Source organism: Panicum hallii, chromosome 5, assembly GCF_002211085.1.
Source record: "Panicum hallii strain FIL2 chromosome 5, PHallii_v3.1, whole genome shotgun sequence".
NCBI classification, from domain to species: domain Eukaryota; kingdom Viridiplantae; phylum Streptophyta; class Magnoliopsida; order Poales; family Poaceae; genus Panicum; species Panicum hallii.
The window spans coordinates 51,969,110-51,996,077 of NC_038046.1; the positions used below are offsets into that span (position 1 = coordinate 51,969,110).

At 43.5% G+C, this 26,968-nt stretch overlaps 3 protein-coding genes across 5 annotated transcripts; 1 reads left to right on the top strand and 2 right to left on the bottom strand.

Annotated features, from left to right (window-relative positions):
• The first annotated feature begins 4,783 nt into the window (after positions 1 to 4,783).
• On the top strand, positions 4,784 to 10,610 carry LOC112894878 (NAC domain-containing protein 74-like). Its single transcript, XM_025962711.1, has 5 exons — positions 4,784 to 5,070; positions 6,405 to 6,582; positions 6,985 to 7,262; positions 7,498 to 7,920; positions 9,445 to 10,610. Exons 2-5 carry the CDS (start codon positions 6,417 to 6,419, stop codon positions 10,171 to 10,173), a joined length of 1,596 nt encoding a protein of 531 aa, XP_025818496.1. The 5' UTR covers positions 4,784 to 5,070; positions 6,405 to 6,416; the 3' UTR covers positions 10,174 to 10,610.
• A 785-nt stretch (positions 10,611 to 11,395) lies between these two features.
• On the bottom strand, positions 11,396 to 15,644 carry LOC112894879. 2 transcript variants are annotated; one of them, XM_025962713.1, is made up of 5 exons: positions 15,346 to 15,644; positions 13,568 to 14,005; positions 13,437 to 13,471; positions 12,372 to 13,317; positions 11,396 to 11,860 (listed from the first exon to the last, which is right to left on the bottom strand). In XM_025962713.1, the coding sequence occupies exons 2-4, from the start codon at positions 13,908 to 13,910 to the stop codon at positions 12,394 to 12,396; spliced, it is 1,302 nt and encodes a 433-aa protein (XP_025818498.1). In that variant the 5' UTR covers positions 13,911 to 14,005; positions 15,346 to 15,644; the 3' UTR covers positions 11,396 to 11,860; positions 12,372 to 12,393. The 2 variants fall into 2 exon arrangements, with proteins under 2 accessions (XP_025818498.1, XP_025818497.1); XM_025962712.1 differs by having other exon boundaries at positions 13,568 to 14,009.
• A 2,946-nt stretch (positions 15,645 to 18,590) lies between these two features.
• LOC112893961 lies at positions 18,591 to 22,907 on the bottom strand. Of its 2 annotated transcripts, none has more exons than XM_025961501.1 (5): positions 22,641 to 22,907; positions 20,815 to 21,259; positions 20,218 to 20,249; positions 19,151 to 20,093; positions 18,591 to 19,015 (listed from the first exon to the last, which is right to left on the bottom strand). In XM_025961501.1, exons 2-4 carry the CDS (start codon positions 21,140 to 21,142, stop codon positions 19,173 to 19,175), a joined length of 1,281 nt encoding a protein of 426 aa, XP_025817286.1. In that variant the 5' UTR covers positions 21,143 to 21,259; positions 22,641 to 22,907; the 3' UTR covers positions 18,591 to 19,015; positions 19,151 to 19,172. The 2 variants fall into 2 exon arrangements, with proteins under 2 accessions (XP_025817286.1, XP_025817285.1); XM_025961500.1 differs by having other exon boundaries at positions 20,218 to 20,252.
• Positions 22,908 to 26,968: the final 4,061 nt, after the last annotated feature.

The window sequence follows — 26,968 nt, forward strand, 5'->3', positions numbered from 1 at the left end:
TCACGACGCAAATCAGGGCCCCAATGAAATCCTAAAACGCCCCGAAACCCACGAAGCCATTCTAGGATCGAACTGGGAAAGCTAAAGGCAAGATTAGTTCAGACAAGTGGCTTTATGATATAGGTACTCGATCGAGAAAGCTGAAACACAATGCACGTCCCTAGAGCGAGCCTGAGGTCTGGTAGTGGACAGATCAGGCGAACAAAAAGGCCCGCGCCCTTTGGCTGATCTGGATGTGGAAAAAGGGCAGGGGGGAGCCGGTAACGGCAACGCCGTACCGTACGCCGGACGCGAAGAGGGAAAGGCAGGGGATCGGAGCAGGACGTCGATCGGATTCGCTGGCGGGGCGGCTCCTTCCGCGAAGTTTCCTCCCCCGCCGCCGTACCGCGAAAGCAGCCGGAGAAGGGCGCCGCGAGGCAGCAGGCTTGATCCGTCGACGTGGAGGCTGGTTTAATTCTCGGTGCGGTTGCTATGCATGGCGGGTGACGGTGACGGCGAGACGCCGGCGCACGCGAGGCCGCCGCGTCGGAACCGTCGCGGGTAAGCAAGGGATCTGGAATCTGAGCGGACCAGGTCGCTGCCGCGGTGCGCCTCCTTGCGGGCGAACGTGAATGCTGCTCGCGCGGCAGGAATCTCTTATCTGACAGGGGAGGAGTACGCTAACGTGGCGCCGCCACGTGCAGCTGCGACGTGCTGGGGAGAAAGCGATGGTCGTGCATTCACATGTGTTGCGTCGTTCAGCTTCCGATGGGTCAGGCCATCGCCACGAAAGTGAAAAGGAGAAGGCCAGAAAATGATGGTACTCACAACTTCGGGGATGACACGACCAGAAAATCTTACTGGAAATCAGGCTGGGAAAAAGGCAAAAGCAGAACCAATGATGCCAAATAAGTCAAATGGCTTATCACAGCCTCACTGGCAGATCGTGAAAAGCAGACCAGATCGCACATCACATGCACCACAGCACCGCTGCACCAACACACATCAGACATCACTAGAGCAGAAGTGGAGAACAAAAAGGAGTCCGCCTTTTCTTTCTGATCCGGGAACCAAAACAGGACGGGCGGCCGGACCAACGGGACGACAAAAGTGGAGAAGAGCACCCACCGAGCACCCCGGCTGCTCGGCGTCGGATTCGCCGGCCAAGCGCAAGCCTCTCTTTCCCCTTCCCGGGAGGTTTCCTTCGCGAGACCAGGTGGGGATGGGGGATCGCGACGCTGATAGCTGCTGAAGTGCTGATGCTTCTCCGTCTCCGTTGGACGCGCGCGCGGCCGCCCGCGTCGGAGCCGTCGAGGGTAAGGCAACGGACGGACCGGCCCGGGCAGTTCTACGGCCGCCTTTGCTCCCGCTGGCCGGACGTTGATGGCCGCTGGCGCGGCAGGCTGTAGTTCCGCCCCACGTTGGACCGAGTCTACGTGCCGTGCGACCATCCGCCCACGATAGCTGTGCCACAGCTGGCACACAAGAAAACTCGTTACCTACGGCTGAAGAAGAGCGCGACTGCGACGTCCATCCGCCGTCCTCATCTGCATAGCCGGGGCGGCCGTTGGTCATCCGAACGGAGAAGCTAATAGAGAGCGTGGGAGGTTCTCCGTTAAACCCGTCAAACTGGAATTTTTTTTAACTGTTTTCTACTCCCATTTCAAATTATAAGTCATTTTAAATTTTCTAGATACATAATTTTACTATATGCTAAACATAGCGTATATTTATATGTATACAAAAATCTTTATATTTAGAGAAGACAAAACGATTTGTAATTTAGAACAGAATAGTGCGTACCTATTATAATATATATAAATAGTATAATTTCGCAACAATATTACATGCATGTACCACGTTTGAAAGACCAACTCCCGAATCCGATTGAACTAATAGAAGAGATATTTGCAAATCAAGGCGTGGTGCCCCCCCCCCCCCCCCCCCCCCCCCGAGCGACTAGATAAGGTCATGATTCTCTAGATCCCACTTTTAGCATCGCCGAAGATATTTGTACTGTGACGGCCAGCATGACAAGGCCACCGGTGCAACACCACAATCAACTGAGGAACTCATGTTCCCAGCTCCCATCTCCACCACCGTCAGATGGTGTGAATGGGCCTACCTCCTTGGGATCTGTGCGGGAGAAAAAAAAAAGACCACCTCCTCGGCTGCTCTGCTGCGCTGTCATGATGCCAATGGGAATGGAGATATGCTATTTGAAACTATGTGGAACGATGCTCTCTCCACCACATAATTTTGAATGCACAGTTAACATGTGAATAATAAAAGTGTGCACATTCTTTAGTACATTATTAACTTTTTAATGCAAAATAATATGTGTACCCTAGTATTACACTATCTCTTAATTTATTTTACAGTCTATAGTGCTTTTTTTTTGTTTGCCTAGGCATCTCGCATGTCTAATAATTTTGGTAATTTTTGTCTGCACAAAAATATGTGCATCTCATCTGCTGAATATTTTTCATAATTTTTGTTACATGTAAAATCATATTCATATTAATTATTATTTATAGGTGGAGTCAAATTAGGATGTGCAAGTTTATGTGCATCTCGAACAGCATTGAGATTTTGTGTTGTGTGCATCACACATGTGCGTTACCGTGTCCTTGAAAAAATGTGCAAACACATGTGCGTTACTCCCTAGTCTCCACCATGGATGCACAGTTCTAGTGCTTTCTGTGCCTTCAAATATGCAAGACTTCCAATAAAATTTTGATTTTTAGAATGTTCATCTTTAGTTGGTGATAATCAAAGTTGTCTATTAGGCAAATAGTTTTAATATTTATGATAAATATTTCAGTATGTACATTTGTAATTTTTGCGTGCAAAAAAATGTGCATCCTAGTATGTTACACTATTTCTTAATTTATTTCTTGATTTATAAAGAAAATTGTGCATCGATTGTTGGATTTTTTTTGCACACAAATATGTGCATCTCGTATGTTCAATAATTTAATGATTTTTATTTGCACAAAAATATGTGCATCTCATCCTTCATATTTTTATAATTTTTATTTAACTATTATTTATAGGGCATCAGATTTGTGCATCTTGAACAATAAATGATTTTAAGATTTTGTTTTGTGCAATCAAAAGTGCATTTTGTGTCCTCGGAGAAAATTGTGCATCGCCGTGAATTTGTTTTTTATTTTGCTTGTGTACATCTTGAGCATTTGAAAAAAAATAATGTGCATACAGCTCCAGTGCAGCTACCGGAACATCTATGAGGGCAGCTCCAGTGTGCTCCCAAAACGAACAGAAAAAAAGCACGGTTCGACTAAAACGAACTGAGCACGCTGGGGCAGTCGACTGCTCAATATCGGAACAAAAATCGAAGCATGCAGATGATTCGAACCATGGGCTACTGTCTCAATTAAAATACTCCACGTACAGGACTGGGTAGGCATCATACGCAGTGCTGGTGCTCAACCATCATCCAATTCTGAATTTTTTTATTGTTTCATTTGGAGCAGCAGTCCAATGCAGCATTAGAGCATGCGAACCATACTTTTGTTCGGCTTAGGTGGATTTCAAAAGTCGAACCAGCACTGAAGGTGTCCCCGTAGATCTCGGTTTCCGTATTTTTCTCTCCATGTTTTACTTCTCTCTACTCTATTGGATGAGTTGACACCCAACTCCTTTCCCCACATGTCGCAAATCCATTATCCCCAAGCTGCACATCTGGACGGCTGTTCAGATGGGAGCCGGGATTCCAAGGTCCTCTTTAGTTCCAACCCGTAAACCAAAAAAAGTTGTAAACGCACAATTTTTAAAAAAATCTTACTAATTTGAAGTACTAAATGAAGCCTATTTACAAAACTTTTTGCATGGATGGGCTGTAAATCGCGAGACGAATCTAATGAGCCTACTTAATCCATGATTTGCAACAGTGATGCTACAGTAACCATCCGCTAATTATTGCTTACTCATGGATTAATTAGCATCATTAGATTCGTCTCGTGATTTACAACCCATCCATGCAAAAAGTTTTGTAAATAGACTTCATTTAGTACTTCAAATTGGTAAGATTCCTTTGCAAAAAGTTTTTTTCCCTTTACAGCCCCTGAACTAAACAGGCCCTAAGGTCCGATTTGTTTTTTTCCAAATTACAGATGTTTAGATATTTAAATATAAATTAATTATAAAATTAATTGCATATATTAAGATTAATTCGCCGGATGAATCCATTAAACCTATTAGTTTATGGATTGGTAATATTGTGATGCAGTAAACATATCCTAATGATAGATTAATTAGGCTTAACAAATTCATCTTATAAATTAGTCTCTATTTATATAATTAGTTTTATAATTAATTTATATTTAATGTTTCTAATTACTATTAAACATCCGAACTAAAAAAGATAAAAAACAGTGGAAGGATCCACTGGCGACCGGTGAGCAGAAGTCCAGACGCGCCACTGCCCACTGGGCACTGGCAGCACGGGCACCGATGGAGGCGGAGCCTAGCCGGACCTAGGCTTGCTCCACAAGGCACGAATTCAAGTCTCCGCCCGCGGTGGGCCGCCCCCTGCCCCCACCTGGCAGCGAGCCGGCCGCGCCACCTGGACCCGAGTACCGGACGCGTATCGCCGATCGGATTCGCATCCAGCGGCCCGCAGGCCCCCGGCCACGCCCCCCGCCCGCGCCCCGCCGTCCGATCCCAGGTCGCCCCGCGACCAACGACCCGGGGGGCCCAGCCCCCAGGACGCCCGCGTTAAGCAAGCGACCCCGCGGCGCGTTGATAAAAACGCGGGCGGGCGCAGCACCCGTCGCTTCGTGGCTGTTTCGTCCGCGTCGCCCCACCAATCGGCGGTCTTGGTCGCCCCCTTCTCCCCCTCCCCTCCCGTCCCGTCTCGCCCGCTACCGCTAGCGTGCTGAGCTGTGGCGTCCGAGGGAAGCCTTCCACTCCCCAGCAGCAGCAGCCGCCTTGACCCGTTCGCCGTCCGCTGGGGGCGTCGCTGGAGACGCGCCCGCCTCGGGTTCTTCGCCGTCCTCCTCCCCGGCCGGCGTCCTGGTGCTGCCGGTCGGGCCCGATCGGCCGCGGAGCCTCCGGGTCTCCGGAGAGGTGAGCTCATCCCCGTCCTCGCCCGTGCCTTTCTCTGTTCGTCTGGGGTGCGGTGCGGTTGTTTGTGCTGGGTTTCCCCTGCTCTAGGCGGCGTCCGTGGAGCTGTGGGGCGGGTCCGGGGACACCGCGCGGCGCTCGCGCTGCGGCTATCGTGCTGGATTTCGGGTGGGAAGCGCTTGCTGGCGTGGGATTCGCTCCGTTAGGGTTCTTCGCGTCTCGTTGGTCGGTTAGGGGAGCCGATCCTTGGTCGACGCGTTTTCCGTCAACCGAAGGATCATTTCGGAGTGGCTTCTGGGGGATTTTTTTTGGTTTCTGATTGGCGCGGCGGTCAACGGGCCGGAGTTTCTTCCTCGGTGCGGAATCAGGGGTCCTGGCTTCTGCTGGTTTTGCCACCGATTGGGGGATCCTGAACTCGGGTGCCTCTCGATCGTGTCCTTCGTTGCGATGTTTGTTCTTTGTCGCGGTGAGGTTGATCGATGTTTTGGCGATTCGTCTTTTGTTGCATTCGGGCAGTGGGAAGGAGTAGGAGAGCTCTGCTTAGACCGTGGTGTTTCTGCGGCGGATTTTGAGATCCTCCTTGCGAATTCGCAAAATATTTTCGGTTATCTTGGTTCTGGATAACTGCTCTCACTGGCACTCCAAGTGTCTGATACTTGCGGGGTTACAAATTGACTGAAACAATTAGATGATGACGTCATTCCCGATTTAGAGACTAGAGAGAGCATGATCAAGCAATGCAGTGGCACTTTTTATGTTTATATCCTGTGGCAACAGATTTTAGTGGGCACATGCATTTAGAAGGCTTTAAGCTGTGGCTTTGTTGCTCATGGTGGCCGTGACATAGTGACATCTATCAAGTATGATAAAGAGAACATGCACTTGAGAGAAAAATGCTTCTGGTTTTTGTGACACTATATGCTGAAAATGCTTCTGCATGTGAACACGATGCGGTTGGTCCTTTCATGGAACTGCTATTGTGCAATTATCTTTATTCTTTGATTAGATGCTCTGGTGGATTCTATTCCACCAGAAAAATTTTCCTCAAATATAAAGTAATAGGGGGAGAAGAGGGAAGAAATTGAATCTATTGTGCTTTTCTGCTCTAACGCTGAAGAATCTTCATTGTGTTGAGAACAAAATCCCCAAGAACTTCCTTTACTGGAAGAGTTAATGAGATCTGCCTTTGTAGTCATGATTGCTAATAGATATCATTCGATAGATCAATACACGTTCCACCTTTGCATGCATGATTGCTTACATAAATCATTGGACAGTTCAATACTTTTGAATTATTATGGTTCTGATCGTGCTTGTGTCTGTGTTCATTAATGCAGATATATTGTAAAATGGAAGCACTACGTAATATGAAACTGCCCCCAGGATTTGGATTCTATCCTTCGGATACCGAACTTATTGGTCACTATCTAAAGAGGAAAATACTTGGCCAGAAAATTGAACACAATCTTATACCAGAGGTGGATATATACAAGCATGAACCATGGGATTTACCTGGTAGGTTGACCATGCTTCCATAGTTTTTAGTTGGGTCCATAGAGAACTTTGGAGATTTTTGTATAAAATTTCATCTATCAATTGGTTCTAGATGTAGTATCTCCTTTTCCTAAACAAAAATTTGAATCCTCTGAAGTCACGGAGTCATAATGTCCTAGTGAATCATAAGACATCTAGACAAGTAAATTCTTTTATTCAATGTTATCACTGATGCAGCTTTTTCGTTATACATTAACGTGATTGCTTTCCATCTGGATCCAGTTTATCTACACATTCTTTAGCTTTGCAGATGAAGTTTTCTGCTATTTGCATTACTTATTAATGCAATTTAAATGTTTTTACCTATTGCATGGCTCAACTCCTCATATTTCCTGATCTTCTGAGTTCCAATGGTATCTGCAGCAAAGTGCAATTTTCCAATCGAGGACAACAAGTGGCATTTCTTCGCCTCTCGTGATAGGAAGTACCCTACCGGTTCTAGGTCAAACAGGGCAACACTCGCTGGTTACTGGAAATCAACTGGGAAGGACCGAGCCATAAAGCTGAACAAGCGAACTCTAGGAACAAAGAAGACTTTAGTTTTTCATGAAGGCCGGCCTCCCTCTGGTAGACGCACTGAATGGATTATGCATGAGTACTACATAGATGAGAAGGAATGTCAAGTCAGCCCTGGTATGAAGGTATTAGACTGCTGATTGTAATTACATGTTTCTGAGTAATAATTGAGGTTTCATAAAATGATATTACAAGTATATATTAGATCTCGTCCTTTGGATTTACATGTTATGAGATTTAATGTGCAATGTGCCCTCAAGCCATCTTGCAGTCAACTTGCTTGGTTATAAGTGATTATCATATATTTCGTTGCCTGGGATTGTGGTCCAGTATGCTGACGTAGTTTTTCTTGTTCTTCAGGATGCCTTTGTTCTCTGTCGTGTTACTAAAAGAAGTGACTGGGCATTGGAGAATGATAATGAGGTGGGTGACAGGAACCCTCATCATCAACAACAAATTGATGCTGCTACATCCATTGTAAAGCCAGAAGATGCTGCTACAGCAGTTGTAAATCCAGAAGATGCTGCTACATCAGTTGTTAAGCCAGAAGATGCTGCTACATCAGTTGTAAAGCCAGAAGATGCTACTGCCTCACTCATCTGTGCAGGGGAATCAAATGATGTTGCTATGGCATCCATTACTGCTGATAAAGAATCTCCAAATTGTAGTAATGAACTGGAAGCATGGCTGGAAGAATTGTTGGATCCTTCACCTTCATTTAACCCTCTACCTGATACTGGTTCTGCCATCCTGCCTCTGACTGAGCAATATGCTGAATCATCGGTAAGTTTCTGGCACTCGCAATAGCTCTTGATTTTTTGGCTAAATTGTACAGGCTGTCACTAAACTTTCCTCCTGGTTTTATACATGTCCCTATACTAGTAAAATATCCTGGTCCCTAAATTCACTAAGTGTGCCACTCAAGGTCCAAATCACCCTAATCAGTGCATAACTGTCTACATGGCACGCAAACATAGCCATCTCGCTTCCCCACTCTCCTCTACTGTTGTCTGTTGAGCAGGCCACCTCTGCTCCCATCACCATTTCATAGATGACTACATGTTGATTATAGAGGTTTGGACCTCGAGTTGCACACTTAGTAAGTGTTGGGACCACCGGTGTATTTTACTTTAAATAATTGAACCATGATTCATTGCGAAGGTTTATATAGTTCCCCCTTTGATCAAAGTGATTATGCATGGGCAAGAAGCTGCTGAATAAATTTACAAGACAACATTTTTGCTTGATGTCTAACAGACTTATTTATAGATTAGAATTTTCCTTTAGGAACTGTAAGGTAGGTGCACACACAAGTCTCATATGCATGCAGAAGCAAATGTGCCCGCTAGCGTACATCTAGAGGCGAACGATAAACCTGCAATTTCATGGAACATGGGCATGGGTTTCCTCACCAAGGTGCACCTGTACTGTATAGTGGTAGGCATTGGAGCTTAGTGGATGGACTCGTCCCCCCACAATTCTACAATCGCGGTAAGAGGCTAATTGTGTGTGCTGACTAGTAGATGGTGGGCGCTGGGCAAGATTTGTGTAAAAGCACTTCTTCCATGGGATACTGAACAAGTCTGCCAACATGTGGCGCAATGTGGGTATCGATTAGTCACTTCCATGTAACAATGTTTTCTAATCCGAGTTACACCAGGCCCTACTTTGTCTTGGTACTAAACTGCTAATTGGCTAATTGCAAGTTCATGATCACTGATTGACATATAAGAGATTAGGGACAGTGGGACACTAAGATCTAGCATTTTGCAACGTGGTGCCCAAAATTTTGACTGGGTTTTGCTAGTTGATGTATATATTAGCTTAGCATGATATTGTTATTTTTTCCCTGAAAGACTCGAAAATATGAAAAAACTAATCATTCACAAAATGTTTCAACATAATGCATCTGTGTGCAAAAACATCAAGAATGAATGTCAGCCAGATCACTGCAAGCTATTCGTAACTTGTTGAGTAGTCAACAATCCTCATTCTAACATTTAAAACTTAACATGGCCTAGTCAGCTTTTAGTTTGTTTGATGTTCTGAGAGTTCTGGTAAATCATCACTGGGTAACTAAACCTTGACCTACAAGTATGTTTTCAGATGCCCTTTGTCCCTAAAATTAGTACTTTTTTCTTGGTACCATGAAAATTTCTCTGTGAATCATCAATTGTTTTTCTGTCATTGTATTGACAATGCTTTACTGTATTTTTACTGGCGGTTTTTATTCACTAATTTCAGAATGGTTTGCTTGTTTGTACTAGTCCCCGAATTTGCTCACCCTTTGCATTGTTTTCCTTGCAGAATACTGGTTCTGTGGTTCCCAAGATTGGACCAGACCATGCCAGCCCTATCAAGGATGGGACAGATGCCACAGACTACCTATTCACTGATGATCTTCCTGATGATCTTTACAATATGCTGTATCCTGGTATTGATGAATTCAGTAATAATATGTTCTTGGAGCCAGCTGGCCTGTCAGGAGCTTCTGCCACCAACCAGGCTTACCACTTGATGGGGGAAAGTCCCTTTGCTCTTCCAAACAACTTTGAGGATGGAACTCTGAAGGATGAATTGCAGTTGGACCAGGAAAACAACAACCCCAATCTGTCAAATGGAAATATTGACAATGGAGTTATAATACGAAGGCGTAGTGCATCATCATCTGCTGCTAACATTTCACTAGCACCTGGTAGGGTTAAATTGCAGCTTGGACTTAAAAAGATGGTTACAAGTAATTCTGAATCCATCAACCAGACTATGAAGTTTGCAGATAACAGTGGTCGTCGTCTTGATCTCATGACTAGTGTTGAGTGTAAGAAGAAACATGCAAACGATGCCACTTCTGTCAAGCAATCTGATGCAGCCAAGCCGGGTGAAGGCCACAACAATCAAGGATATCTCAGGGGCATAAAGAATGCATTCAGATGTTCATCAGCTGGATTCAACGCATACATACTCTTCACCATCTTCTTGGTTGGAGTTGCTGCTGCTGCAGCACTGCATTACCACCGTTCAGGTGCCAGCCTATAACATTGAATCAGCATACATCGGCATGCTTAGTTTTAGTTGTAGAGGTCAGTGGTATCAGCTTGGGCGATTCTATACCAGTAGGATGTTTGGAACGGTAGTAGCATCTTCCCGTCTTCATCCTTGCAGTAGTTTGTTGACTTTACTTGCATTGAACTGGAATAGTACTTGAGTTTCTCAGCTTATGTCGCTGGGGTTGCTGGCCTTTTGGGGACATTGGTGCAACCACTGATCCCAGCTGTGTCCACCGGTTTTTTATGGTGCTGTACATATGAAGTTCTTTCTTTTTGTTCGACTAGCTACTACTATGTGTGCCTGTCAAAAAAAAAAAAGAGGAAAGGAAAAAAAAATGTAACTTTGACAGTTACTGTTATCCTGAGATTTGTAAACGTGAACCATGCTTATATGATTAGTGGATGACTATATTATAACGCTAGAAACCTTGCATGGTTTGCATTGTGCTCATTGATCACATATCTGCATGATTTTCATTCAGTTATTCTCTCATTTGGCTACAGACACATAGGTAATTCGTTCAAATTCTGTTGTCTATAAGTATGACAACTAGGCTGTACTGTATGTATCATATGGCTTGATTTCTGGTTGCCATAAGCTTTATTGCAGCTGCCTGCTTGCGTGCTAGAACAAGAAGCTAAAAGCTATTGGATAGATGTTTTTTTTTTAAAAAAAGATGGGATTGATTTCTCGGGACACCAGATACTAGTAGAAATCTTATTGATATCTCGGGACACTAGATACTAGTAGAAATCTTACTCCCAAAAGTGTAACAGTGATCAAGCAACAAAACGTGTTAGTCAGCTTCGTTTGCGTCACAAACTGTTTTGTCTTCCAAAGGATCAAGCCAGAATATTCGTGCGACCATGTCCCAGAGCGTCACAACCCAAAAGATTTGTGCGAGTTCAAGAGGAAGGAAATGTATGAACTCCAGAGGAACTCCTTTTTCTCCCTACAGGTTTGTCGTCACAAGCTACTTTATATCTTCCAAAGGATCGACACAGTAGACTTTTACGAGTTCCCGGGGAAAATCTTTTGCAAACGGCAGAGCTAGAGCTGTAACATTTAACATGTTTTTTTCCCTTGATCATCAGCTTGTGCAACGGGTGGAAAGCCATTATATAGCTTGAATGTGTGATGCAAATTACAGATTAAAACACTTGCACGGTGCATTTTCAATAACCACAAAAGCAGCGGGAGCTCGCGACCATCAATATTCAGCATATGCATTTCGTGAGCGAATATCTCATTTGAATTCCCTCTGAAGCTTTCAACCCAACAAACGCACACGATCAAACAACAATAGGTGCCATAGCCAATCATACAAAAACAACTGCTGAGTACAATAAATAATCTAGCATGCTGGGTTATGTAATCTTGCAACCCTGCATTGGGCCTTACATCCTGGAAGGCCACTCCCTTTCTGTTAGATTACCTGCTGCTATTACTAATTTGCAACCAGGGCCTACAACAACCCTGTTTCGCATGGTATAGGAAACCTTGTTATTTTACTATCCTGAATTCCTGGGACCTGCGCTTAGCATGCACGGCGCCGCACCAGTATCCGAAATGATGGCTGGGAGAAACTTCCAAATATGTTGGTTGCTCGACAGCCCTTGCACCAGTTTTGACTCCATTGCATGCTAGGGAGTTCACCTCCCCTTAAAGATCGTTCCTGTGAAAAGAACACAAAATGGATCAATAATGTTATCCACTTTAACCTAAGGGTGCGTTTGGATCCTCTCATTTTGGAGGGATTGAAAACTACTTATTAAACTAGGCTATTTTGGCTTAGAATTTAACATCCCACCACTTTCCAACCACTTTCCAAAGTTTAGATATAAGCATATCCTAAATTCATAGGATGGGAGATGAAAATTGATTCTATATACCAGCAAGCTATGTGTCTATTCCGTAACTTATAGCACGCCCTTTGGCTCACTCCTCTCACTCCTCTATAGTAGAAATATAGCACATAAGTATCTCCCTCACATAGCCAACAATAGTATACAAATATATTCCGTATATAATCATATTAGCTTAATAGAATCGTATCTAAATTATGATTATTAGAATGGAATTCAATTCCATGGTTCCAAACGGGGCCTAAAAGAAAAAAGAATAATTCTAGTAACTTACCTACTACCCGAAACTGAACTTGCAGAACATAATGGAGAGCAGCTCACCTTATGACGATTGGAAGCTATGCTACTCTCTCCAGTGCCTCGCCCAGAATCCCTTCTTTCTTGTTGAATCATTCTGTGAGACTGACCGTGGTGGTCGAGAGCCAATGGAGAAATGCCTCCTCAAAAATGGATGACTAAATGGGACCTTCATGCTTGAACTTGTGCCTAACCTGGGCTCTCTTCTGCCTTTCTTCTGGTGCTTAATGTTTCCATCTAGATCAATATCAACTACCACATCTTTTGGTATCTTATTCTTGATCTTTGATTCCAGCTTCCCAAATAGCTTCACTGTACATTTCTCCCCGTGCGTGCATACAGGGCATGGAGGATCATATTTTTCAGCTTCTGTAGTTATGCTATCGAGACAGTCAGCATGGTAAACATGGCCACACAACAACACAGCAACAACAGCCAGCTCCTGAGCATTCCAAGCCGATCTTTCCGTTAACAATTTCAAACACAGCTTGCACACCTCTTGGTCTGGAGGAAGGCTTGTAGAATTTGAAGCATTTGATCTTGTCATTTTACTGGAAATGGATCCTAAGAGCTCACTGTCAAGTGACCACCTCTCTCTTTGGGATGTCGCAACCATTTCAGAAAATGTGCGCATTGACCAACCATCAGATGACTCACCATGGGATCCTGCTGCTGACAAGTCATTGCTACAGACTGAGAGCATGGAAGAGGATGGTCTTCCTTCAGGAGAGCTGATTTCGTTGAGAGATCTGAGAGATGGAATTTTACTATCCGAGACCTGCCTGTATAATTGATATCCTGGTGAACGCCGTGCTTTCTTCATTGAATCTGAATCTGTTGATTGCGAATTACCCCTGGAGGATGAAGGATCTGCTCTGGATACTAAGGGTGATGTTGAAGGAACAGATGCTGATGTCTTCAAATCTGAAGCAACACTTAGCATGTCCAATGATTTCCTGGAAACCTTCGCCTGCACAACATATTGGAAAATGAAAATGTTGGACAAAAAATGCTGTGGCATTAGGAGTACAATAAACCTAGATGGTAATAACTACTAATTTTTGCAAAAGGTAGCTTAATGATGCATACCTCAGGGGAGGAATTACTTGCTGTGGAGCAGTCAGCTGAGAAATGCAGAAATCAGTAAAAATGTGTCTAGCTGGTTGGGAAATACACAATAGCTCAAAAGGATAGTTTCATGAAACGAAAGCTGTTCTTACCATGAGGATCAGCCTTTGTAGCCTTAGGAGCTTCCATTTTCTTATCAGATTTGTGCCACTTTGTCCTGCGAAACACATCAGAAGGGCTAGTTCCAAGGCTATTTCCGTTAGAGAGGCCTTCAGTTGGTGCAATGGAACCACTCTTGGTTTCAGGCCGAATGCTTCCACTGCTATGGTTGGAGAACAGAGTAGGGATTTCCATTATGTCTTCTATGTGTGTGCGATTGTCCCATCGAAAGCTCCATGATGGTGAGTGCCTTACATTCCTGTATGCTGATACTTCTATTGGAGTAATGCATGGCTGTGTCCTCTCCTTTGCAGCAATGCAGCAATTAGCTCCCATATTTCTTAAAGAAAGGGAATTAATATGCTGATAGTTTTATCAATCAGATGCTCTGAGCTCATTCATGTGAATCAAACATCACAACCCCACGTTGCCTAACTGTACAGAAAGAAAATAACAACAATAAGGTCGTTTTCAACAAAGAAATGGACAAAGGCCCAATGTGAAGAAGATAGTATGTACAATAGACAGGTCCAGTTGCACTCTAAGCCTACACTTGGAAGCCCTCAGAGGGAGCTAAGGATACCACATAAAAAGAAGAAAGCAATCCTGAAACAGAAGACAAGGGGCATCCACAGCAGGCTTTTATGAAGAACAGGTACGATTGGAATTATTAAGCTTTGTTAAATCCAAAAGTGCATGTGACAGTCTTGTAACCTTTACAATTCTAGAAATGCTATCCACAACAACTTGGGTGGCATATAATTACATTGCTGCAAGGGATGGACTATGAAGGGACCTGGGAGAGAGGCAGTGGAAGAGGACAAAAGAGAATCATAAACTAAATATGAGCCTAATAGCATGACATGAATGATCAGATGGGGTTTCACCAATCAAAAATAGGTAATGATACTCACAGCCTCGTACATTTACATAAAATTTTATAGTAAATGGAGGTAGATAACTAGTAGCATAATTTCAAGTCATTAGGATCCCTCATGCCATTCATAAATACTTCCAGGTGGAAACATCAACATCCATAAAGCAACCACTTCACTTATTCATGATAACTGAAAAGAGATGAAAAATAGATGCTTGCTTATAATTGAAGGCACCAGTTAGAGAAGCTGGCTAACTGCGGTGGGTGAATATGTGTGGGGGAAGAAAGCAGCAGTTAGGTATACCAGCATCAAGACATTCCAAAACTAAAGTACACTCAAAGGCCACAGATTCTTCCTCCCACACAACATAATAGCATCTAGCATCTGTCCTTACTGCCGGATAAGCACTAAAACCAGTGGGATAGAAAAGTATAATAGTTTATTTCTGGTATCGGATCGAAGCAAAATAAAGAGAAATTCTGCACCCTTACAATACAATACGAAGTGGAATACATGACATCACGGTTATGCTTCTTTCAAGCCACGATTATTCTGGACGTGAAAATTTTGCATCGATTTCTAACCAAAAGACTCGATAACAACTGATAAATCAGCAAAATATTGGTGGTATATTTAGCTGATAAAATTTGTGGATGGAACTAGCACGAAAGGTTAGTTGAATCAATATATACCCACTCTAACCATAATTCGAACAGCACAGATCACTAGGGTAGCAGATGAAAAGGCAGCACCCATTATATAAAACCCACAATCCATCAGGATTCTGGAACTACCCTGCCCGCGGGCGGCGCGGGACAGGACAGGACACCGGAATTCCCCATTTCCGCCCCCACCTAACTCAGTAGGCGCTCCCCGTAGCTCAAGGGAATTACCTCGAATCACGCGAACATCGGGCCCCGATCCGCCCGACCAGCATCCAGCGACCGCGCCGTCGCCGAAGAAGAGCCCCCCCGACCGAACGGTGCGGGGCCCCGGATCTGGCACCGCTCGGCGGCGGCTGACGCCCGACGCGGAGGCCGGTCCCCAGCGCCGGGAGCTCTCGGGGTAGGAGCGGGTTCCGCTAGGGTTGTGGGGGGCTTCGCGGGAGGTTAGATTGCGAGGACGGGGGAGGGGAAGCGACGGAGGGGAGAGAGTGGAGAGAGAGAGGAGGGAGGAGGGAGGGGAGAGAAAGGGAGTGAGGCTGTGCGGGTATAAAACCCGGTGCGCGTGGGAATGGGGGTCTCGGTCTCCGCTTGGCGCCGCGGCCTGCGAGCGACAACGAAACTGCTCCGCCCACCCGACGGAGTGGACACGAGACCCCGCCACGCGACGCTTCCGTCCGCGGCTGCTGGACCACGTGCCCAGCTTGCGTGTCACGGGCCGGGCCCACCTACACTGACTCGGGTACACAGCGTCCACCTGTCTGATGGTGCCTTTCGGGTGTTTGTGTCTCTTTGTTACGATGGTTTTGGGCTGAGACGGGGAGAAAGCGCCTGTCTCGCTGCCTTGAGGGCCATACGTCACAGTAGCAAGTGCTGCCGGAGGCCGTAACAGAGTACCGCGCGCATCTCCAAAGGTTTGCGAATGACAGGGTCGATGAAAGTTATCTTAGCGCCTCAACCAGCAACTAATTTTTAATCTGGATGATGTACGATGGGTGTCAATTAGAAAAATTAAAAATAAGTTAATTAAAAATTAATTGTATAAATGGAGACTAATTTACGACTATTAAGCCTAATTAATACATCGTTAGCGCATATTTACTGTAGCACAATGTTGCCAAATCATATACTAATTAGATTTAATGGATTCATTTCATGAATTAGTCTCCATTTACACAATTGGTTTTGTAATTAGCCTATATTAATATACTTTTAATTGATGTCCAAACATCTGATAAGACAGGGATTAAACTCCAGTCAACCCATCCAAACACCCCTTAGTAATCGGAGGGAAGGAGCCAAAATAATTTCTTTTGTTTCACTAAGTATTTAATTTTCTGAAGGAAATGAGGAAATGTATTAATAGTTGGCGCAGTATACCTAACAAAAAATTGGGAAAAAGCGGCAATATTGTGGTCCTTCCATAATACTCTTCCTACCTTCATAGGCACGTGTGGATAATCTGAATGCGATCCTCGGTTCATCCTCAGTTCATCAAGCTAAGTGCATTTCAGCTCTACCTATTTCACGCAAACCAATTCATACAAATTGAGACACTGTAGCGTGAATCTGCTTTATAAGCCCGTGCTAAAATGATCTAGAAGTCAGGTGAAGCTATTTTATAAACCCGTGCTAAAATGACCGAAAAGTCGGATGAAGCTAGTTTTTCCAGCTTCACCGGCTATAGCTATTTTGGGTGAAGCCTTGCCAAACGGGGTCTAAATATCAATGACTAGCCCAAAAATATTGGACACGCTCACACGTCGTGGAAGGGTTCGGGCACTTGAAAGTGTATTTGGCCTTCTAAGTGGGTTTTGATGTTGAAGACATGCATAATTAAGAATCTAATGTAATTATTGAGCTATGGACAGGTTAAAATTTAATGAAACGAATTATATGCGTGAAAAGACGTCAATTTACTTGATAGATGGTGATGGAGCTCAAAAGATCTTTATCTATTTTCTATTTTGAATTTTAAGTATTGGAAACACCTACTCTTAAGTAATGTTACGAGGGATGCACATGGATAGATTGAAGATGTCAAAATGCTTAATTGAGATGCTAACTACTCAAGAAAGTCACAAAATCATATACTTGTGCACTTAGTTTTCTCACTGGCTCAGTGTGTGTGGAAGTTTCGACCATGGGTCGGAAGTTAGTTAATAGTTTCGACACAGGATCCTCGGCAGGCTGTTAATGGGATCGGAAGTTCTGACAATCACTTATTCTGCACACTAACGGTTAGTTTTTGGGGCTCGGGTATTTATACCCCCTCAGCCACTCCTTCGTTTGCTGCTGTTCTTCCCCGAGAAAACACCTCCACAAGCTTCTACTCCACTTCCCAATCTTTACTTTGAGAAATCCTTGAGTCGATTCGAATTAGGGCTTGGGTGAGAGAAAAATTGAGGTGCGAGACTTGAGCATTTAAGTGAGAAAGCAGCCATATTCATCTTAAGAGCACTTAAATCATCTTCATCCATCGATTCGTGTTTGTTACTCTTGAAGCTTACTTCTAGACGGTTTGGTGTCGCCCGGTTAAGCGTCCTCTCGTGTGTGTGCGCCGTGTGAAGTTTGCGTTACTTTGTGGATTTTATAATAAGTAACTCAATCCTCATTTATAGTTGATTGAGTGAGGTAAAGGGTTAGCGAAAGATGCAGCTCTCTTTGTGAGCTTCTCAATAGAGACGTAGCTTCCTTGGTAGGAATGAACTTGGGAACAAATCTCTTGTATCCTGTGATTATTGCATTTATTTTATTTTTGTTGACATAAAGTTTGTTTTGTGCCGACCTACGTACTCGAGTTGCTGTGCTTGCAAAAGATCACCTGCAGAAGTATTTTTAGTATCATTAAGCAACTTTTGATTCAGTCAGGTTCTGCAGTTTAAAGTTTAATTTTGAATTTTTAGATTCTGCAGTTTCAAGTTTAATTTTGAATTTCGTATAAGAACTTTCCAGGTTCTGCAGTTTCAAGTTTAATTTTGAATTTCGTATAATAACTTTCCTTTTAAAAGTTTCTTTTGTTGGAAGTTCCGACCCATCAGAACTTTCTACACAGTGTTAGAAGTTCCGATAGATTTAATGGCTGCGAAGAATTTTTCATTTTTTTAGATATGCCTATTCAGCCTTCTCTAGGCATTACCGAGACTCTTTCAACACTTAGTGTGGAAACAAATTCTAAAGGAAAAACAAATTCTAAAGGAAAAACAAACATGTCCCTCCCAGGAATATATACTGCAGCGCTCCCAGTGTCCTGATTACAGTGAACAGAATAAGCTTCGTACCCAACACTCAAACAGCTTCACTAGAGTGAATTGCATTCAGAACAAACATTAGGATAATTTCGATTTGTTGATCTCTGAAACCTGAAACTCCAATCAGAAATGCTACATCACCCAAAAAAACGTGAACATGGTCTCCCCAAGAGGAGCTAATTGCATAACCATCTAACAGTGTGGGCCAACTGCTACATAACCATCTAATTGCAGCTTGCTAATTGCAATAAGATAACAGTTAAAAACTATCCGTGTGCTACGGTTTTCAGATTACGTTTATAATCCAAAAATAAATATTACAAATGAAGGTTTGACGAAAATCATATATCATGCTGGATTTCAACCTTTCAACCCAGCATGACACCTTTCGTCCTGAAAATTATACCCTTTTTCTGTTCTATTATACTGTGACTATGACTGATATGCGCAAGAACACGGCCCTTGGCTGCATGCTTGCATACTAAAAGACATTTTACACACTACATTTGTGCTAGCACAATGAGTGCTTCAACGAATAGTGCAGAATCATATAGATGGTAGAGCCAGCTCCACAGCAAAACCCCTTGCACCAGTTCCAACTTCACTAGATCATTCTTGCTCGATCATGAGCTCACACCAGCAAGCATGCCCTAGTAAATTCACATGAAAAGATAAGGCACTGTAAATTCTTGTTGGTGTCCTCAAATATAGAGGCAAAGAAATGATGAACAAGACAAATATATCAGAATTGAGTTCACCAAGCTTTAAATTGGGAATCTGCTCACCACATCAATGATGTCAAGCTGGCTACTCTCTCCAATTCCTTGACCAGAATCCCTTCTTTCTTGTTGGTTCACTCCCCAAAACTGGTGTTGGTGGTCGCGAACCAGTGGAGAAATGCCTCCTCAAAAATGGCCGACTAAATGTGTTCTTCATGCTAGAACTTGTGACCAATCTGGGTTCTCTCTTAACTTTCTTCTGGTGCTCAGAGCTCCGATCAAGATCATTATCAGCCATATTTTTTGATGCCTTATTCTTAACCTTTAGTTCAGTCTTTCCAAACAGTTTTGCTGTAATTGTCTCACCATGGGTGCATACAGGACAAGGAGGATCATATTTCTCACTTTCTGCAGTAATACTATCTAAACAATTTGCGTGGTATGCATGACCACAGAATAAAACAGCAACTACTGCCAGCTCATGACCGTTCCATGAAGATCGCTCCTTTAGTAGCCTTGAACATAGCCTGCATACCTCTTGGTCAGGGGAGAGGGCAGTGGGATGTGAAGCATTTGAAAATGATCCTTTACTAGTAATGGAGCCAAAGAGTTCATTGTCAACAGACCACCTATCTCCTTGAGATATAGCCACCAATTCAGAAGGTGCGCGAGTTGCCCACCCATCAGATGTCTCACCTTGCGATTGCCCTGTAAACATATCATTGCTACAGGCAGAAAGCATGGAGTTTGATAGCCTTCTTTCTGCAGAGCTGTTTTCACCAAGAGGTTTGAGGGATGGATTGCTTCCATCTGAGATCTGCGTGTACAGTTGACCACCAGATGATTGAAGTGCTTTCCTTGTTGAATTTGGGTCCATGCGAATAGAATGACAGGATGAAGGACCTTCTGAATCTTCTTGCAGTACAGGGGTTGTTGTTGAAGGATGAGACTTCAATGTCTTTGCATCTGAAGCAACAGTTACTACGCTGGGGGATTTACAAGACTTTGCCTGTGCAAGATGGCGAATAGCGAAGGGAAATAAACATCAAACACAACTATATAACTCGATAATCACACAGAATTCGGAAATGATAGTGATAATATATATAGAACAAATGCTCAATACCACATACCTCAGGGGATAAATCATTTGCGGTAGATTGATCTGCTGAAAACATGAAAACATGGAACAGGTGTTAGCAAATAGCAATTTATTTTTTAGTGTTTAATAACTGATTATTCCCAAAGTCATCAAAACCTATTATTTGCAGGCTGGTTATTCGTCAGTATGGGCTTAGCTTATGATGTGTTTGTAGAGAAAGGTTTTATAATTCAAGATATACGGCATTTCAGATATCATTTACATGCACCGAGAAAAATATTGCTCGAACCTGAAGTTAATGAACAGTACAGAAGGTACAAAATAAGGAAAAATGTTGAATCTGCTCCTTCTCCACTTTTAAACCATGAAATAAAATAAAAGAACACAACATGAAATATAAAATCAAATTACGAGCAATGGAATGAAAATGTCAGCACTAAATCACAAGAGCTTGTCAATTCTAATATTCCGTTCTCACAAGCATCATCATTTCATTCTAGTAGACACATATTTTGACAACATGTAACTACCATAACATTCACTCAGTAATATGAATTACCATCTATGCAAATGCAAAACAGGAGTAAATACTAAAAAAGCACAACACAACAAAATTTCAAGCCTTTACCTCCAGGATCAACTTTTGAAAGCTTGGATACTTCCATCTTTTTATCAGATTTTTGCCACTTGACCCTGCGGAACACATCAGAACGGCTATCCCCACTGTTATGGCCTTCAGTTGGTGCAATAAAACCATTCTTCACTTCTGGCTGAACGTTTCCACTACTTTGATTTGGGAACACCATAGTGTTCTCCATCATATCCTCTATGTGTGTACGGTTGTCCCACCGGAAGCTCCATGATGGTGAGTGCCTTACCCTGTATGTTGAAACTTCAATTTGAGCCATACATGGCTGTGTTCTTTCCTTGGCAGCTATGCAGCAATTAGCTCCCATACTTTATTGCAGAAAATAAGTCGATGTCCCTTATGTACAATCAATTAAACAAATCTTCGAAGTTCATCCATGTGATTAGAAATTGATGGATAACATGCTTGCAATCCCAATATGACACTGCAAAATAATGACAACCATATCATATTCATGAAGAAATTAAGGTGTGCCTTCAAGAAAGAATAATCCGAAGTGGGGGCATTGTTAGGCTATTAGCTGTTCTTAAAGGGGTCTTGAAAGGCTCCTTATGTGGGCACAACATTAAAAGATGACAGCAACCTTAACAAGGAGCCAAGAAGCATCAGAAATAAGCTTATTTAATGTTGCACAGAATAGGGCCCATGTTGACCTGCTTATTAAACTTTGTGAGAGCTGAATTACTAGGAGGGAGCAATTGCCTTGCAATATACATGTCTGAGCAGAAGCAAACACATGAAGGAAAAGAGATAATAAATTGTATAAAATACATAAATAGGGTGCAAAGCAATCTCATGGACACGTAAATCATCTAAATTCGAGGAAATACCATTTCAGTTTTGTGGAGTTCAATAATCATATAAATTAAAAAAAACCTTTGATTTTGTGATAAATTTGCCAAAGATCAAGTGTAATCTTTTGGACACGTGAAAGGTAGAAACTAGCTTGAAGCATGTGTCCTTAAATTTTAAACCTTTTGAACATAGGAACAATGTCAGGCCCCACAGAAGTTGGAGAAATTTCAACTAGGAGCCAACCACTTGCATATTTACTAGAAGTCAAGTCCAAAATAACATAGAAAAAGATTCACACTTAATTTGTGTGAGTGTACGGGGGGTGGGGGGCCAATAGGTTAATGAGCTCAACTACAGCAAGAGAAGCTATGTGGAGCAGTGGAGGGAGGAACTATCAGGTACTGACGCCGACATATACCAAAACTGAAGACCTACTCAAAGAGCACCTATTCCTCTCGACAACACCTAAGCATCTTTGAAGCATTATGCAGATATCAATCAAGAATTGTGGAATCAAGGCTGAAAGGCAAGAAAAATCACCTCAGCGGGTATAGTACTGGCGCACAATGGACACAAAACGTAGGAAGCTTCTTTGTGCGCAATAAACATGGAATTTTGCACAACTTTGTACATAACCATGAGGATGGATTGACTACAATACCCAACGAAGAGTCAAGATTCACACTCAATTTATCTTTTTTTAGAGGAAACACTCTATTTATCTGTTTAGATGGACAGCTAGGTGGTACCAGTCAAAACTAAGCACTGGTGTTGGTTTTGCAGTTTAAAGTACATAAATTATATACGCTTCCAGGAATTATACCATATATATGCATCTGCATAAATCATATACGCTTCCAGTAATTATACCATATATATGCATTACCGCAGAGAAATTCCATCCAGAAGAAGTACCTTATCACAGCATATCACACGTAATGGACATACGCCGAGTTCCTCAATTTACTAACCCCAACCATAGAGCGGAACCCGAAATTGCCAGGAATTACCTGAAATCACTCAGAAATTCCGCCAGCAGGAGCACAACAAATCGCCCAAACACGACCCTCACCAGCACGGAGGACTCGCGCCGGAGCCTGGGTCCGATCCGCCGCCGCCGCCAGGAGGGCCACTTAGTCGGGGGGCTAGGGTTAGAAAGAGGGGGCGGGGCCGCGGGGGAAGCGAGCGGGATGTGGATGCCGCGAGAAGAAAGGGAGAGAAGAGGGGAGCGCCTGGGGCCTGGGGGTATGGAAGCGGGGTGGGTACGAGATCCGGTGAGAAATGTTTGTCCAGTTCCTGCGCTCCTGCAGGGCGAGCGAGCGAGCGCCGCTCCGTCCCCCCAGCCGCCCCCGCCCACGCGTCGCCGGGCCCATCTGCATTGGCTGTGGCAGTTCTGCGGGTGCTGGAGCGGTGCGGTGCCGTGCGCGTGGCAGGTGCGGTGGGTGGGAGACGTTTCCAGGAAGGACGGGGAAGGCAGCAGCCGCTGCTCACTCGCACGCTGACTTCTGCAACACGTGGCGCGGCGAGTCAGGTCGCAGTGTGTGCGGTCAGCCGGCCGAGTACGGAACGGACTCGTGTGTCGCTCGTGCTCAGGTACTCAGCTCTGCGAACCGCCGGTGGGCCGATCGAGGGCCTGGTCGACGATACAAACAGAAATGGGCCTGGGCCTCTTGGGGGGCCCTTCTGAACGTGTAAGGATTTTTTTTTTGAGCCTGGATGAACGAAAAGGGCGATGATGGTGAACTGGTGTTTTTTTTTCGCGAAAGTATTGGTGTCTGTTATATGCGTGGATCATTTTCCAATGCCCTAATGTAGATTATTCCTGTAAAAATCGGCATTTTTTGTGAAGCCTAGGTGCTTCATATTGCCGCAATTACCTAGCTGTGTGTAGCCCATGAGACCATGTATTTCACTTCTGATACGATGAGTGCCTGTGGTTACTTGCAGTGTCATATTTGAATCTCAGCTACTAATATTTCCCAAATTTTAGAGAAAAAACAGTTTCAACGAAAGTTGGCCATGCATGAGACCAAGCGGCGCGGAATATTTAAGGGTTGTTTGGAGTGCCGCTTAACCCGCCACGGAGCGCCGCACTTTTTCCGCCGCAGGTGTGGCGGCCGTTTTGAGTGCCACAAGTTAGGCACGTTGTGGCGGATTAGGCGGCACTCCAAACAGCCCTTTAGTTTCACGGTACTGAAGAACCACGAGTCTATTACTGATGATTAGGTCCAGCATACTGATAATACTGTGCAGAAAAATGCAAATTATGATTAGGCCAAAAAATTCGCATATATCTGGCATAGTACGCATCTAGCTAAGAAGCCTTGTTGACCTCGTCATTCGTAAAACTAGTCATCATAAGACAAATTTAAACAACAACATTACAATACAAGTTCTTCTTCTGATGGCGATATATGACAAATATACTGCTAGCTCCCTTAAGTATTGATAGGTTTCGAGTTTCAGACATACATGAACATGTATCAACAGATATTGTACACATATAATCAAGCTGGACATGGTGATGATACATGAAACTTATTCGACAAATATGTGGCACATATATGTATGTATAATAAGGAGGAGCGACTAGCAAGCAGCAACATTCGAGGATCTGCAATGCATGGGTTGTGTGGCTAGTTAGGTATGTCCTTGAAGTGGGGCTTAGACATGGCCGGAGTAGGGTCGTAGCGCCCGTAGTCGTCCATCCTCACCTGCTTCAGAATCCTCTCGTGGACCGCCGCCGCCGCTTCGTCGTCTTCCTGCAGCGGCTGCATGGATTCTTCCGTCGTCTCCTGCCCATGCATGCATGCACAATCATATCACACGCTAGCTACAATTGGTGTCTTAGTATATAGGATTGTCCAGCAACCGTGAATATTAGCTAGGGTGGAAATAGTGTATGAAGAGTATCTGCACACGTGTAAACTGACGATGAGGCTTAAAGCTTTTGACAGATTGTAAAAAGAAAAGGAGAAAGGTGAAAGAGATAGGAAAGGCCAGCCATTTATCTTTTATTTTCATGTAAAGTCTCAAGAGCAAGATGATAACCAATAACCATGACTTAACCGAGTACATCTTAGTCATATAGTAGAGTTCGCCTCTCTTATCCCTTGTTGCCTTACCTAATACCCTCTACACCATCGCACCGTTTTTCTGAAGTGGCAAGGGAACAATGGACCTACGTAGTGTAAGCTAAATACCGCACATGCTAATAAAAACATAAAAATAAAATATGTCTTCGCATGACCAAATTGTAGCTGCTAGTATCGATGGATTGTTTAAAGTCCAATTTGCATACATGTACTCCTTCTGTCCCAAATTAATAAGAATGTTTCTAGTTTTGTCCTAAGTAAAATAAATCCTAAATGTGATCAAATTTATAAAAACATACTAATGTTTATGATACCTAATTAGTATAATCAGATTTGTAATAAAAATGTTTTATATTTTATAGTATACCTATTTGGTGCTATAAATATTGATACTCTTCTCTACAAATATGGTTAAACTTAAGATAGTTTGACTCTAGAAATTTACTTATTTTGGGACCGAAGAAAAGTTCACTTATTTTGGAACTGAGAGAGTATGCAACCAAGGTGTGAACTGGTATCATTATCCAAGGTCGATATAGTGCTAGCTGCGTTCTCCCTCTAGTATCCATAAGACAACGAAGCCTAACCAATGGGCTACGCTAATAATCTGTCAAATCAAACTGATTGTCCTATAGGAATGCACGGAATGTATAGAAATAAGCCCTCTTGGAGTTGAAAATTTGTGTCTTATTATGCCTAGTCAACGTGTTGCCACGTTCCATTGCCGTCCTCTTGAGAAGAAGAGGGAGAGGAGACGAGAGTACTAGTGATGCAGAGAGAAGAAAACTAAATGATTTATTTAATCCCAAGCAATTCTTCCAAGTTCATGCTGGCACTAGTTTCAGGGCAATGGCATGATAACATGCTGATAGTTCAACCTATAAGGGCAACAAGAGTATGTGGGTCTGTATATATGCGCAGTTATTCGCCCCTTGGTTTCAAAAATATGAAATATATACATGTGTATACTTATATACCATCGATCCTGCGCCATCTTTGCTCAGCAGCTTCTTCCTATGCCCTCCTGCATCAAGCAAAATCTCTACGGATCACAATAGAAACTTAAAAAATGAACTAGTAATGCGCGCGAGATTTTGTCCCACATATCAGAAATATTCTAGAACTTGATTTCTAATGGTTTAAACCAAGAACATCCGGAAAAGAAGAGCATATAGAGAGAGATGACCTAAAATGATCAAGAAAACAATTAACCAGCCAGCGCGCTAACCTGCCATGGCGGACAGCAAGAGCGAAGCCAAGACGACGGCGACAAGATAACTCGACTTCCTGGGCTCCATGGTTCGCGAGGAGCATACAGCCAGAGCTTGAAGAGAGAGACAGGGGAGAAAAGCTAGTAGGGGATGGGGATGGAGAAGCAGCAGCAATGGCAGGAGATAGAGAGGAACCTGTGCCTTTCCTTGGTTTGGACACAAAGGAACCTGCAGATGTGAGTTGTCTGCAAGAACTCAATCAAAAGGAGGCATGCACCAGCGTAGACAAAATAGATTGCACATATACTATCATTGTTTCCCTGGGATATGATGGGTATGTGAATCTCAGTGGAGTCCCTGTTGCCGGAGTGCTGTTCATTAAAGAAAACAAAAGGCAGGTTAAAGGGGCTGGTCAGAGCTTTCCCTGTGGAATTTTGAGGGTCTTGTCATCATTAGACTTGCTGGTGCAGGCTGTTTGATTAACTAGACCCATAAGCTAAAGCCACTGACTTGGTACCAGTACATGCCATGCATGCAAGTAGTCCCTCCCTTTTGTTAGTGTATTTGCTGATGCATGCCAAGTGCATGCCTGGAGTGTAAGAATGGTATGCTATATACTATATAAATGTTTTCTTATGAGAAGAGAAATTCTCAGGAAGAAATCGAGCTGTGGTCTGTGGATGCTGGTTGCTCACAACGCAACTATGGTGCTGGTAGGTGCCACAAGCTAGAGATTAGAATATATTAAGTGAACCTGAAGGCCTGCATTCTAGCTAATTCGTGTATTATATTTGCAGTTGGACAAGAGTATGGTCCTTGGTCAGGGATCTGCAGGGTGTTTGATGGCCATACATGGGACAACCATCAAGGCAACATGCTGAGCACCAGGAGTCACAGTACTTCAGATAGAAACCATACATGATGCCTTGACCGGTAACTTTTCAGGCATGCACGCAAAGAATCATGCGGTTACATACCTCCAGTTCATTTCTTAACTGCCCCGGCCGGCCCACTGCTGTTTCAGCTACAAAC

Bases quoted from the DNA above. Each gene is read 5' to 3' on its own strand.
- LOC112893961 (XM_025961500.1), bottom strand. From the start codon at position 21,142: ATGGGAGCTAATTGCTGCATAGCTGCCAAGGAAAGAACACAGCCATGT. The intron at 20,253-20,814 runs GTAAAGGCTTGA...TCATGTTTTCAG, and splicing joins TTCAAAAGTTGATCCTGGAG to CAGATCAATCTACCGCAAAT. The intron at 20,094-20,217 runs GTATGTGGTATT...CATCTTGCACAG, and splicing joins CAAATGATTTATCCCCTGAG to GCAAAGTCTTGTAAATCCCC.
- LOC112894878 (XM_025962711.1), top strand. From the start codon at position 6,417: ATGGAAGCACTACGTAATATGAAACTGCCCCCAGGATTTGGATTCTAT. The intron at 7,263-7,497 runs GTATTAGACTGC...CTTGTTCTTCAG, and splicing joins AAGTCAGCCCTGGTATGAAG to GATGCCTTTGTTCTCTGTCG. The intron at 7,921-9,444 runs GTAAGTTTCTGG...TTTTCCTTGCAG, and splicing joins AGCAATATGCTGAATCATCG to AATACTGGTTCTGTGGTTCC.
- LOC112894879 (XM_025962713.1), bottom strand. From the start codon at position 13,910: ATGGGAGCTAATTGCTGCATTGCTGCAAAGGAGAGGACACAGCCATGC. The intron at 13,472-13,567 runs GTAAGAACAGCT...TGCATTTCTCAG, and splicing joins TACAAAGGCTGATCCTCATG to CTGACTGCTCCACAGCAAGT. The intron at 13,318-13,436 runs GTATGCATCATT...TATGTTGTGCAG, and splicing joins CAAGTAATTCCTCCCCTGAG to GCGAAGGTTTCCAGGAAATC.